Here is a 12,884-nt window from a genome sequence, read left to right as displayed (position 1 = left end):
TACGGAAAACAGGATGGCCTTGTACAATAACACGCGCTTCTTTCGCGTGCCGCGGGAGGTCTACGTGCTATGTGTGACCGGAGGTGAACGTGTAGGGTCCACGCTGCCGTACTCGGTCCCGTTTCCGTACAGTAGTATGTCAGCCTCCGTGTAGCCCTCTGGCTTCCGTGTTTGTATACGTTTCAGGCATCCTGTAGTAATCTCGAATGTGATTGGTGGGATTCCCATCAGCTGATGTAGCGTATGTCGCTAGGGTAGGTTGTCTTCCTGTCATATGAGTGGGTGAGAGGAAGGGAATGATGGACGCAGGTGAGTTCAGCGCTGGGTAGTCAGGCAGGTTGTCTCCTCTTTGTCTCATGGGGTGATGGTAACTTGTGGGTGTATGGTGCCTCCGGGGTGGGCAGGACGTGGTGCCAGCTCCCAGGAGGGTGTCTGCTCTGTATACCCTGCCCAGGCCTTGTCTACAACTATTACACAGCTATAGTGTAGTGCCAACATGGGAGTTGTAGTTTTGCAAGAGCTGGGGGCCCCCTGGTTGGGAAACACTGGTCTAGTCATTCCTATCAGCTTTTACTTTTGTTATCGTTTAAGTGTACAGCACCCCCTTCTGGTTGGTATTACACAGGGAGCACTGACCACCATACACTCTCCATGATCCCTGACCATAAAGTTAGGAGGGTCCATACATTAATATTTCTGGCTAATCTTGACTTTTGAGTAATTACTGTGAACATAATGAAGGAAGGCGTCCCTAAGGCTGGGTTCACGTCACGTTTTTGCCATACTGTTTTCAATCAGTTTTTTTCTAAAGAAAACCGTATGGCAAAAAAAAAAAAAAAAAAAACAGATGGAACAGTATGGGAAAAGTAAACAGTATACTGATTTTAAACGTGCATATGTTTCAGTCTGTTTTTATAAAAATGAAAAAAAATACCATACATTTTTTAAAATGGGAAGGGTGTTGGGTGGGGACTTTAGGATGCAAATGCGCATGTGCAAAGTAAAAAACGCATACGGTTTCCCATATGGAACTGTATACATGTGTGTTTCCCATTGACGTCCATGTTAAAAAAAAAAACATGCGGTTGCAGTACGGTTTTTAAACCGGAGACAAAACCATGACCACGGTTTTGACTCCGGTTTTAAAAACACTACTGCAACCGCATACGTTTTTTTAACATGGACGTCAATGGGAAACACACATGTATACAGTTCCATACGGGAAACCGTATAAGGTTTTTACTTTGCACATGCGCCTTTGCATCCTAAAGTCCCCACCCAACACCCCTTCCATTAAAAATGGACAACATTTTCAAAAATGTATGGTTTATTTATTTATTTTTATAAAACGGACGGAAACGTATGCATGTTTAAAAACAGTACACAGTTTACTTTTTCCCATACTGTTCCATCCGTTTAGTTTTTTTTTTGCCATATGGTTTTCTTTAGAAAAACTGATTGAAAACAGTATGGCAAAAACGTGGTGTGAACCCAGCCTTAGGCTGGGTTCCCATTACATTTTCCCCCATACGGGAGCGCACACGGCAGGGGAGAGCTAAAAACTTGCGCTCCCGTATGCCTTCGTATGCACTTCCGTATGTAATTCATTTCAATGAGCCGACCGCAGTGAAACGTTCGGTCGGCTCATTTTTGCCCCGTATGCGCTTTTTCCCTTCGCCTAAAACCGTGGTCGACCACAGTTTTAGGTCCGGTTGTAAAAGCGCATACAGGGCAAAAATGAGCCGACCGGACCGAACGTTTCACTCCGGCCGGCTCATTGAAATGAATTACATATGTGAACGCAAGGTTTTAGCTCCGCCCTGCTGTATGCGCTCCCGTATGGAGAAAACGTAATGGGAACCCAGCCTTAGATGGGACTTGTAACAACTTTTAAAAGGGTGCTCCGGTGGGAAGAAATGTTTTCTAATCAACTGGTGCTAGAAAGTTAAAGGGGTACTCCCATGGAAAACTTTTTTTTTTTTATGAACTGGTGCCAGAAAGTTAAACAGATTTGTAAATTACTTCCATTAAAAAAAATCTTAATCCTTCCAGTACTTTTTAGGGTCTGTATACTACAGAGGAAATGGTTTTCTTTTTGGAACACAGAGCTCTCTGCTGACATGAGCACAGTGCTCTCTGCTGACATCTCTGTCCATTTTAGGAACTGTCCAGAACAGCATATGTTTGCTATGGGGATTTTCTCCTGTTCTGGGCAGTTCCAAAAATGGAAAGAGATGTCAGCAGAGAGCTCTGGGTTCCAAAAAGAAACCATTTACACTGTAGTATTCAGCAGCTAATAAGTACTGGAAGGATTTAGATTTTCTGGCACCAGTTGATATAAAAAAAATAATAAAAATAAAAGTTTTCAAAAGTTGAGTTTTTCTTTTGTCTGACCACAGTGCTCTCTGCTGACACCTCTGTCCATGTCAGGAACTGTCCAGAGCAGGAGAGGGTTGCAATGGGGATCTGCTCCTTCTCTTAACAGTTCCTGACATGGACAGAGGTGTCAGCAGAGAGCACTGTGGTCCGACAGAAAAGAACAACTCAACTTCTTCTGGAGCATACAGCAGCTGATAAGTACTGGCAGGATTTGGGCCTTAAAGGAGTACTCTAGTGCAGAGTATTCCTGCTCCGTTCTGCCCAGGCTGCAAAATAAATGAAAATGAACCATCACTCACCTCACTGGGTTCCCGCGGAGCGCCACTACAGCTGATCGGTCCTCCGGTCCATCTCCTTCATACTTCCGGGTGTAACGAAGCGTCACATGGCGCTCAGCCTATCGCCGGCCGAGGCAGAACATCGCGGCGGCCGGCGATAGGCTGAGCGCCATTTGACGCTTCATTACACCCGGAAGTATGAAGAGGATGGACCGGAGGACCGATCAGCTGTAGTGGCGCTCTGCGGGAACCCAGGAAGGTGAGTGATGGTTCATTTTCATTTATTTTGCAGCCCGGGCAGGACGGAGCAGGAATACTCTGCACTAGAGTACTCCTTTAAGGACAATTTTATTTTTAAATGGGCACTGTCATGAAGTACAAAAATTGATATGTTTTAGTACTTAAGTACTACAACATATCTCTAATATACTTTAATTAAAAAAAGTGATTTTAAACAAGTTTAAAATCACTTTTAAATTCGGCCACTAGGGTTCGCCCTCCTAGTGGCCGAATGCATTCGGCAGTGACGTCACTACTGAATTTTGACTTATTGAAGACTGGCAGAGAGTCGAAATTCAGGCACTGCGGTGCTCGCTCCCGCCTGTCAATCACAGGCGAGAGCGAGCACACTGATAGCTGGGGCTACGCGCATTGGCCCCCTTTACCCTGTCCCTGTGCCCACTAGTGTCACATGTGCCCCGCGCGAGCGTTACGATCACCACTAGCGGGGTCCCTCTGCCCGCTAGCGGTGTCACAAGAATGCCGAGCGCGGCTCTGTTCCCCGTCCCTGTCAGCTGTCAGGGTACGGGAACAGATTTAAAAGCCTCGTGCGCAGCTAACGTAGTACTGCGCAGGCGCAGCACTACGCGAATAGCGTAGGGCTAACGTAGGCAGCGCTAGGAGCCTAGCTGCGCGCAAGGCTTTTAAATCTGTTCCCGTACCCTGACAGCTGACAGGGACGGGGAACAGAGCCGCGCTCGGCATTCTTGTGACACCGCTAGTGGGCACAGGGACCCCGCTAGCGGTGATGGTAGCACTCGCGGGGGGCACATTTCACACCGCTAGTGGGCACAGGGACCCCGCTAGCGGTGATGGTAGCGCTCGCGGGAGGCATTCTTGTGACACTATGACATTAGACAATAGGGTGCCTCCAGCTGTTTCACAACTACAATTCTCAGCATGGCCTGACAGCTAATAGCAATCATGGCATGCTGGGAGTTGTAGTTGGGAAACAGCTGGAGGCACCCTATTAGATAAATAAAACACTCATGCATAGACTATGGGAGGGCGGAAGCAAGCGCCCAGCAAGGCATCAGTGACGTCACGCCTGCTGGGAAGCGCTGCCCTGCTTTAGGGCATGTTCACACTGAGGGTTTGGAGAGGAATTTCAGGGAGTAATTCTGCTGGCTTATTCCTCTCCAATTCATTCAGCAGTGTCATACCCCATAGTATGTAGTTAACTTTCCTCTCCTCAGTTCACACTGAGGAAATTCCGCTAGTGGAATTCTGTAATAGAATTCCGTTCCGCATGAAGAATGAACATGTTCTTTCTTCATGCGGTATTCGGCTCGTAACTCCATAGAAGTAAATGTAAAAATTAGAGATGAGCGAACTTACAGTAAATTCGATTCTTCACGAACTTCTCGGCTCGGCAGTTGATGACTTATCCTGCGTAAATTAGTTCAGCTTTCAGGTGCTCCGGTGGGCTGGAAAAGGTGGATACATTCCTAGGAAAGATTCTCCTAGGACTATATCCACCTTTTCCAGCCCATGGGAGCACCTGAAAGCTGAACTAATTTATGCAGGATAAGTCATCAACTGCCGAGCCGATAAGTTCGTGACGAATCGAATTTACTGTAAGTTCGCTCATCTCTAGTAAAAATTTTTGGCAGTCTGCCCAGCTTCCGTGCGGAATTTGCGCGCAATTCGTGCGGAATTTGCGCGCAATTCGCACATTTTATTGTGTGTCCTATCCCCTTTCATTTCAGTGCGGAATTCGGCGCGGAAAAAAGACCTTCATTTTGAGCGGATTTAACCCCTTAAGGACCGGAGGTTTTTCCGTTTTTGCATTTTCGTTTTTTGCTCCTTGCCTTTAAAAAATCATAACTCTTTCAAATTTACACCTAAAAATCCATATGATGGCTTATTTTTTGCGCCACCAATTCTAATTTGTAATGACGTCAGTCATTTTGCCCAAAAATCTATGGTGAAGCGGGAAAAAAAATCATTGTGCGACAAAATTGAAAAAAAAACGCTGTTTTGTAACTTTTGGGGGCTTCCGTTTCTACGTAGTACATTTTTCGGTAAAAATGACACCTGATATGTATTCTGTAAGTCCATACAATTAAAATGATGCCCTACTTATATAGGTTTGATTTTGTCGGACTTCTGGAAAAAATCATAACTACATGCAGGAAAATTAATACGTTTAAAATTGTCATCTTCTGACCCCTATAACTTTTTTATTTTTCCGTGTATGGGGCGGTATGAGGGCTAATTTTTTGCGCCGTGATCTGAAGTTTTTAACGGTACTATTTTTGCATTGATAGGACTTATTGATCACTTTTTATTCATTTTTAAATGATATAAAAAGTGACCAAAAATGCACTATTTTGGACTTTGGAATTTTTTTGCGCGCACGCCATTGACCGAGCGGTTTAATTAATGATATATTTTTATAATTCGGACATTTCCGCACGCGGTGATACCACATATGTTTATTTTTATTTTTATTTACACTGTGTTTTTTTTTTTATTGGAAAAGGGGGGTGATTCAAACTTTTAATAGGGGAGGAGTTAAATGATCTTTATTCACTTTTTTTTTGCAGTGTTATAGGTCCCATAGGGACCTATAACACTGCACACACTGATCTTCTATGTTGATCACTGGTTTCTCATAAGAAACCAGTGATCAACGATTCTGCCGGATGACTGCTCATGCCTGGATCTCAGGCACTGAGCAGTCATTCGGCGATCGGACAGCGAGGAGGCAGGAAGGGGCCCTCCCGCTGTCCCGTCAGCTGTTCGGGATGTCGCGATTAGCCGCGGCTATCCCGAACAGCCCGACTGAGCTAGCCGGGAACTTTCACTTTCACTTTTAGCCGCGCGGCTCAGCTTTGAGCGCGCGGCTAAAGGGTTAATAGCGCGCGGCGCCGCGATCGGCGCTGCGCGCTATTAGAGGCGGGTCCCGGCTTCACTATGACGCCAGGCCCGCCATGATATGACGCGGGGTTACTGTGTAACCCTGCGTTATATCAGAAGAGCAGGACCAAGGACGTACCGGTACGTCCTTGGTCCTTAAGGGGTTAATCAGCGAGAATTCCGCGAACATCTTAACCAGTGTGAACATACCCTTATAGAGCAGATTTAGAAGCACTAAATCTGCTCTATTAAAGCGATTAAAAAAATTTTGAAGCCAGGTAGGGGGTTAGGGCTAGATTACTACTAGGTAGGGACATATTAGATTATATAGTACTTGGTGGGAGCTACCCTTTAAGTTTTCGTTTTTTCCTCCTCGCCTTCAAAAAAATCATAACTCTTTTATATTTTCATCCACAGACTAGTATGAGGGCTTGTTTTTTGTGCGACCAGTTGTCCGTTGTAATGCCATCACTCACTTTACCATAAAATGTATGGCGCAACCAAAAAAATACCATTTGTGTGGGGAAATTAAAAAGAAAACCGCAATTTTGCTAATTTGGAAGGTTTTGTTTTCACGCTGTACAATTTATGGTAAAAATGATGTGTTCTTTCTTCTTTGGGTCAATACGATTAAAATGATACCCATAATTATACACTTTTCTATTATTGTTACGCTTAAAAAAAAAAAAAACGCTAACTTTTTAACCAAGTTAGTACATTTAAAATCCCCCTATTTTGAAGACCCATAACCTTTTAATTTTTCCGTATAAGCGGCGGTATGAGGGCTAATTTTTTGCACCGTGATCTGTACTTTTTTTTTATTGATGCCATATTTGTTTATATAAAACTTTTAATACATTTTTGGTCCTTTTTTTTTTTTTTATAAAATGTTATGAAAAAGCAGCAATTTAGTATTTTTTTTTTTTACGTTCACACCGTTCACCGTACGGTATCATTAACATTACATTTTAATAGCTCGGATATTTACACGCGGCGATACCAAATATGTATTTAAAAAAAAAAAATGTTTTACACTTTTTTTTTTTGAGGGGGGGGGGGAATAGGGGAAATGGGACAATTTACGTTTTTATTGGGGGAGGGGGGTTTTACACTTTTGTAACTTTTTTTTTTTTTTTACACTTTTTATGTCCCCATAGGGGACTATTTATAGCAATCATTCGATTGCTAATACTGTTCAGTTCTATGCATAGGGAATAGCACTGATCAGTATTATCGGTCATCTTCTGCTTGATTGCAGACCAGAGCAGAAGACCCATGGAAGGCAGCGAAGGCAGGTGTGGGGACCTCCGTCTGCCGTTCGGGATGATCGGATCGCTGCGGGCGATCATCCATTTTAGTGATCGCAATGCTGCAGATGCTGTGATCTGTATTGATCACGGCATCTGAGGGGTTAATGGCGGACATCCGCGCGGGTCCCTGGCTACTATTAGCAGCGGGGACCTGCCGCGCATGGCCCGAGCATCGCTCCGATGCTTGCGAATATGTATAGGACGTAAATGAACGTCCTGGTGCGTTAAAGGGTAGCTCCCACCATCCTATATATTTTTTTTTTTTTTGCTAGCCTGTTCCCCCCCCCCCCCCCTGCTACGGCACCAGCCCGTTCCCTCCTCCCCACTCCCCCCCCCCGCCCCGCATACCCCGTTCCCTCATTACACTTGCAGTTACTGCAGAGTCCGGCAGCGGGCGTGCAGGGATAGCGGTGGCAACGAGGCGGCGGCGATGTGCGGGAGGCGTGGCCCTCCAGCCAGTAGCTCGGGAGCCAATGCGCTCGCTCCAGCCTGTCTGATTGACAGGCAGAGAGCGAGTGCAGCCTAACTGAAAAAGGACTGATTGCCACTCCAAAATCAGTCCTTTTTCAGTAGCCGGTTTTTAAATGTAAATTAAACCTTTTTAATGAAAAAAATAATAATAAAAGTATATTAGAGATATGTTGTAGTACATAAGTACTACAACATATCAAAAAATAAAGTTGGTGACAGTGCCCATTTAAGTACCAGTTCACCTGTGTCGTTAAGGGGTTAAACATCTTATAGGGGTTATCTGGCCAAAGATATCTTATCCCCTATCCAAAGGATAGGGGATAAGATATCTGATCACGGGGAGCCCACCGCTGGGACCCCCGTGATCCCCATGCAGCACCCGCATTCTATGCGGGGCTGCGTCTCCAGTCTCGGAAAGCTTTTTCTTTCCAAGACTGGAGACGAGACGTAATGCCACACCCCCTTGTGACGCCACGTCTCCTCCATTCATGTCTACAGGAGGGAGCGTGACGGGCATAGACAGGAATAGAGGGGGCGTGGCGTTTACTCATGTCTTCAGTCCGGGAAAGAAAGAGCATTCTGAAACTGGAGATGCAGCCCTGCATAGAATGCCGGGGGGCTGCACGGAGATCGTGGGGGGTCCCAGCGGTGGGCCCCCATGCGATCAGACATCTTATCCCCTATCCTTTAGTTAGGGGATAAGATGTCTTTGGCCGGATAAACCCTTTAATCCTTCCAGTGCATATCAGCTGCTGTATTTTTCAGAGGAAGTGCTCTATGCTGACACCTCTGTCCATGTCAGGAACTGTGTAGAGCAGGAGAGGTTTGCTATGGGGATTTGCTCCTACTCTGGACAGTTCCTGACATGGACAGAGGGGTCAGCAGAGAGCACTGTGGTCAGAAACCAGCAGGGAGCATTCTGATGACTCCTGGTTCAGGCAGCATGAAAGTAATGCAGATTCCCTTTAAAATCTGCATGGCTTCAAAAAAAGTACAGGCAAGTATTGTGGTCCTCATAGACTCATAGTAATATTGATGACATGAGGTCACACTGGCATTCTGTACAGAAAATAGGTTAGTTCAGTAAGTTTAAAGGGTTACTCCGCTCCCCAGCGTCCGGAACATTGAGTTCCGAACGCTGGGCGTGAACACGGAAGCCCGCACCCAGCCTTTGGAACCTTCACTCTTACTGAACTAACCTATTTTCTGTACAGAATGACAGTGTGACCTCATGTCATCAATATTACTATGAGTCTGAGGACCACAATACACTGGTGCCAGAAAGCTAAACAGATTTGTCGATTACTTCTATTAAAAATGTTTAATCCTTCTAGTACTTATTAGCTGCTGAATGCTACAGAGAACATTTTATTTTTGGAACATAGAGCTCTCTGCTGAAATCATGACCACAGTGCTCTCTCCTGACATCTCTGTCCATTTTAGGAACTGTCCAGAGTAGGAGAAAATCCCCATAGAAAACATATGCTGCTCTGGACAGTTCCTAAAATGGACAGAGATGTCAGCAGAGATCACTGTGGTCATGATGTCAGCAAAGAGCGCTGTGTTCCAAAAAGAAATGAATTTCCTCTGTAGTATTCAGCAGCTAATAAGTACTGGAATGATTAAGATTTTTTAATAGAAGTAATTTACAAATCTTTTTAACTTTCTGGCACCAGTTGATTAAAAAAAAAAAAAAGTTTTCCACCGGAGTACCCCTTTAACTATTTAACCCCTTAAGGACCAAGGGCGTACAGGTACGCCCTTGGTCCTGCTCTCCTGATATAACGCGGGGTTACACAGTAACCCCGCGTCATATCGCGGCGGGCCCGGCGTCATAGTGAAGCCGGGACCCGCCTCTAATAGCGCGCAGTGCCGATCGCGGCACCGCGCGCTATTAACCCTTTAGCCGCGCGCTCAGAGCTGAGCCGCGCGGCTAAAAGTGAAACCGAAAGTGGCCGGCTAGCTCAGTCGGGCTGTTCGGGATAGCCGCGGCTAATCGCGGCATCCCGAACAGCTGACAGGACAGCGGGAGGGCCCCTACCTGCCTCCTCGCTGTCCGATCGCCGAATGACTGCTCAGTGCCTGAGATCCAGGCATGAGCAGTCATGCGGCAGAATCGTTGATCACTGGTTTCTTATGAGAAACCAGTGATCAGCATAGAAGATCAGTGTGTGCAGCGTTATAGGTCCCTATGGGACCTATAACACTGAAAAAAAAAAGTGAAAAAAAAAAGTGAATAAATATCATTTAACTCCTCCCCTATTAAAAGTTTGAATCACCCCCCTTTTCCAATAAAAAAAAAAAACACAGTGTAAATAAAAAGAAAAATGAACATATATGGTATCACCGCGTGCGGAAATGTCCGAATTATAAAAATATATCATTAATTAAACCGCTCGGTCAATGGCGTGCGCGCAAAAAAATTCCAAAGTCCAAAATAGTGCTTTTTTGGTCACTTTTTATATCATTTAAAAATGAATAAAAAGCGATCAATAAGTCCTATCAATGCAAAAATTGTACCGTTAAAAACTTCAGATCACGGCGCAAAAAATGAGCCCTCATACCGCCCCATACACGGAAAAATAAAAAAGTTATAGGGGTCAGAAGATGACAATTTTAAACGTATTAATTTTCCTGCATGTAGTTATGATTTTTTCCAGAAGTCTTAAAAAATCAAATCTATATAAGTAGGGTATCATTTTAATCGTATGGACCTACAGAATAAAGATAAGGTGTCATTTTTACCGAAAAATGTACTACGTAGAAACGGAAGCCCCCAAAAGTTACAAAACTGCGTTTTTTTTTCAATTTTGTCGCACAATGATTTTTTTTTCCGTTTCACCGTAGATTTTTGGGCAAAATGACTGACGTCATTACAAATTAGAATTGGTGGCGCAAAAAATAAGCCATCATATGGATTTTTAGGTGCAAAATTGAAAGAGTTATGATTTTTTAAAGGCAAGGAGCAAAAAACGAAAATGCAAAAACGGAAAAAACCCCGGTCCTTAAGGGGTTAAAGGAGAACACCTTTAAATGTAGCTTTCTTACTTATATTGTAACATAATTTTTGGTCACAAGCTGAACATGACTTGGCTAGCACTGACCTCAATGTAAGGGTGCTACTGCAACCCGCATGAGTCAAATCTCAAGATAACAAAAATCCCACAGATGTTTTGGTTGTGTAGCCCTACTGGTTTTGTACAACTAAATAGGATATTGCGGGTATAATGCAATGGAGGTATTTAGGCAATGTAATCCAGCTCGCTCCACCCGTACACCCTCGACACGGATTCGCACCCAGCCTGGTGCACACAAATCCAAACGCAAGAACGGCAATCCAGCGTGGGTCAGTAGAAAATCCAGATTTTATTAACTGACGGTAAAAACGGTACAAACAACCAGCAGATCAGACGCGTTTCAGACGCATGCGCCTGAAACGCGTCTGATCTGCTGGTTGTTTGTACCGTTTTTACCGTCAGTTAATAAAATCTGGAATTTCTACTGACCCACGCTGGATTGCCGTTCTTGCGTTTGGATAATGCAATGGAGGACATTGGCGCACAGTGGGCCAGTGGATAGAAGTAGCGTAGCCAATATTCTATTAGAACATTTGGAGAATCTTAATAAACCTGTAACACTTTTCCAGTCAGTGATGTTCATGTCAGAAAGACTAAAATTGGACCCAAAACCAGAGAAGTATAAGGCCCTTTTCACACTACAGTATTTCAATCAGAATTTGTAAGCCAAATCCGAGAGTGGAGCCAAATTTTTTAAAGGTATATTTTTTGGAAGAAAACCAAACATAGTCACTAGTAGACTACATTCAGTCTGAGTGAATGGGCTGCTGTAGCTACACTATGATACACATTGGCATACCTATGTAGAGCCCTTTCCTAGATTGAATTTACCCTTCGTTACTGTGTGAACTGATGTGTGCATATGAAAAGAAGTAAGAAATATTTAATGATGCCTTGTACCTGTAAATTTTTGTATCTAGATGGGGTGGTTCACCACCTGGTCTGACTGATTTGTGTCTATTATGCCAATTTTGGGTCTCGGGGGGGGGGGGGAGGGGGGGGGGATGTCCCAACTATTGTGTTATTCATATGTTAATTGTTGAAAATGAATAAAAGTACACTGCTCAAAAAAATAAAGGGAACACTAAGATAACACATCCTAGATCTGAATGAATGACCTAATCGTATGAAATACTTTCGTCTTTACATAATTGAATGTGCTGACAACAAAATCACACAAAATTATCAATGGAAATCAAATTGATCAATCCATGGAGGGCTGGATATGGAGTCACACTCAAAATCAAAGTGGAAAAACACACTACAGGCTGATCCAACTTTGATGTAATGTCCTTAAAACAAGTCAAAATGAGGCTCAGTTGTGTGTGTGTGGCCTCCACGTGCCCGTATGACCTCCCTACAACGCCTGGGTATGCTCCTGATGAGGTGGCGGATGGTCTCCTGAGGGATGTCCTCCCAGACCTGGACTAAAGCATCCGCCAACTCCTGGACAGTCTGTGGTGCAACGTGGTGTTGGTGGATGGAGCGAGACATGATGTCCCAGATGTGCTCAATCGGATTCAGGTCTGGGGAATGGGCGGGCCAGTCTATAACATCAATGCCTTCCTCTTGCAGGAACTGCTGACACACTCCAGTCACATAAGGTCTAGCATTGTCTTGCATTAGGAGGAACCCAGGGCCAACCGCACCAGAATATGGTCTCACAAGGGGTCTGAGGATCTCATCTCGGTACCTAATGGCAGTCAGGCTACGGGTGCATGCACACCACGTTTTTGCTATACAGTTCCCGTATACGGTTTCAAGTAAAAAAAAGTACGGAACTGTATAGAAAACCGTATGCATCGACTTAACATTGTAAACTGTATGTCAAACGCGTCATCCGGTTTAGTCCGTTTTGCATCCTATACGGTTTTGTCTGTTTTTTTTTAACTGTACCCAAAACCGTAGTCTACCACGCTTTTTGGTCCGGGTGAAAAACTGTATTAAACTGTATATGTTTGGTTTTTTTAACATGGGAGTCAATGGGAACCTTACAGGACCGTATGTGTGTACGGTTCCATCCGCTTTTCACCATATGGTTTTTGACTTTGCACAGTTTTTTTTCTTGGCATTTCAACCAAACAAGTGAAACTTTATTCAAAATGGAGTGAAACGCTAAAAACGTATACATTTTTTTCTTAAAAAACTGATGCAACTGGACATCATTTTACAAACCGTATACGGTTTTCAACCGTATACGGGTTAAAATTTGTACACACGTTTTGATA

General features: G+C 44.2%; 1 protein-coding gene across 6 annotated transcripts in view; it reads left to right on the top strand.

Moving 5' to 3' along the window:
* The first annotated feature begins 13 nt into the window (after positions 1-13).
* ATG4B (autophagy related 4B cysteine peptidase) overlaps positions 14-12,884 on the top strand; it is a 36,433-nt gene continuing 23,562 nt past the window's right edge. For 2 of the 6 annotated variants that reach the window (XM_056564712.1, XM_056564710.1), the window contains exon 1: positions 177-309. Coding sequence is in view for 2 of the 6 variants with exons in the window: in XM_056564710.1 (XP_056420685.1) it covers positions 297-309 (13 nt within the window). In the remaining 4 variants the exon portion in view is untranslated. Of the gene's footprint in view, positions 310-12,884 lie in introns of all 6 variants that reach the window. The other 4 variants (XM_056564716.1, XM_056564713.1, XM_056564711.1 and 1 more) reach the window with 4 other exon arrangements.

Source organism: Hyla sarda, chromosome 3 (genome assembly GCF_029499605.1).
Source record: "Hyla sarda isolate aHylSar1 chromosome 3, aHylSar1.hap1, whole genome shotgun sequence".
Taxonomy (NCBI): Eukaryota; Metazoa; Chordata; class Amphibia; order Anura; family Hylidae; genus Hyla; species Hyla sarda.
The sequence above is the reverse complement of the archived record's forward strand: the minus strand, read 5'-3'. Positions and strand labels throughout refer to the sequence as shown.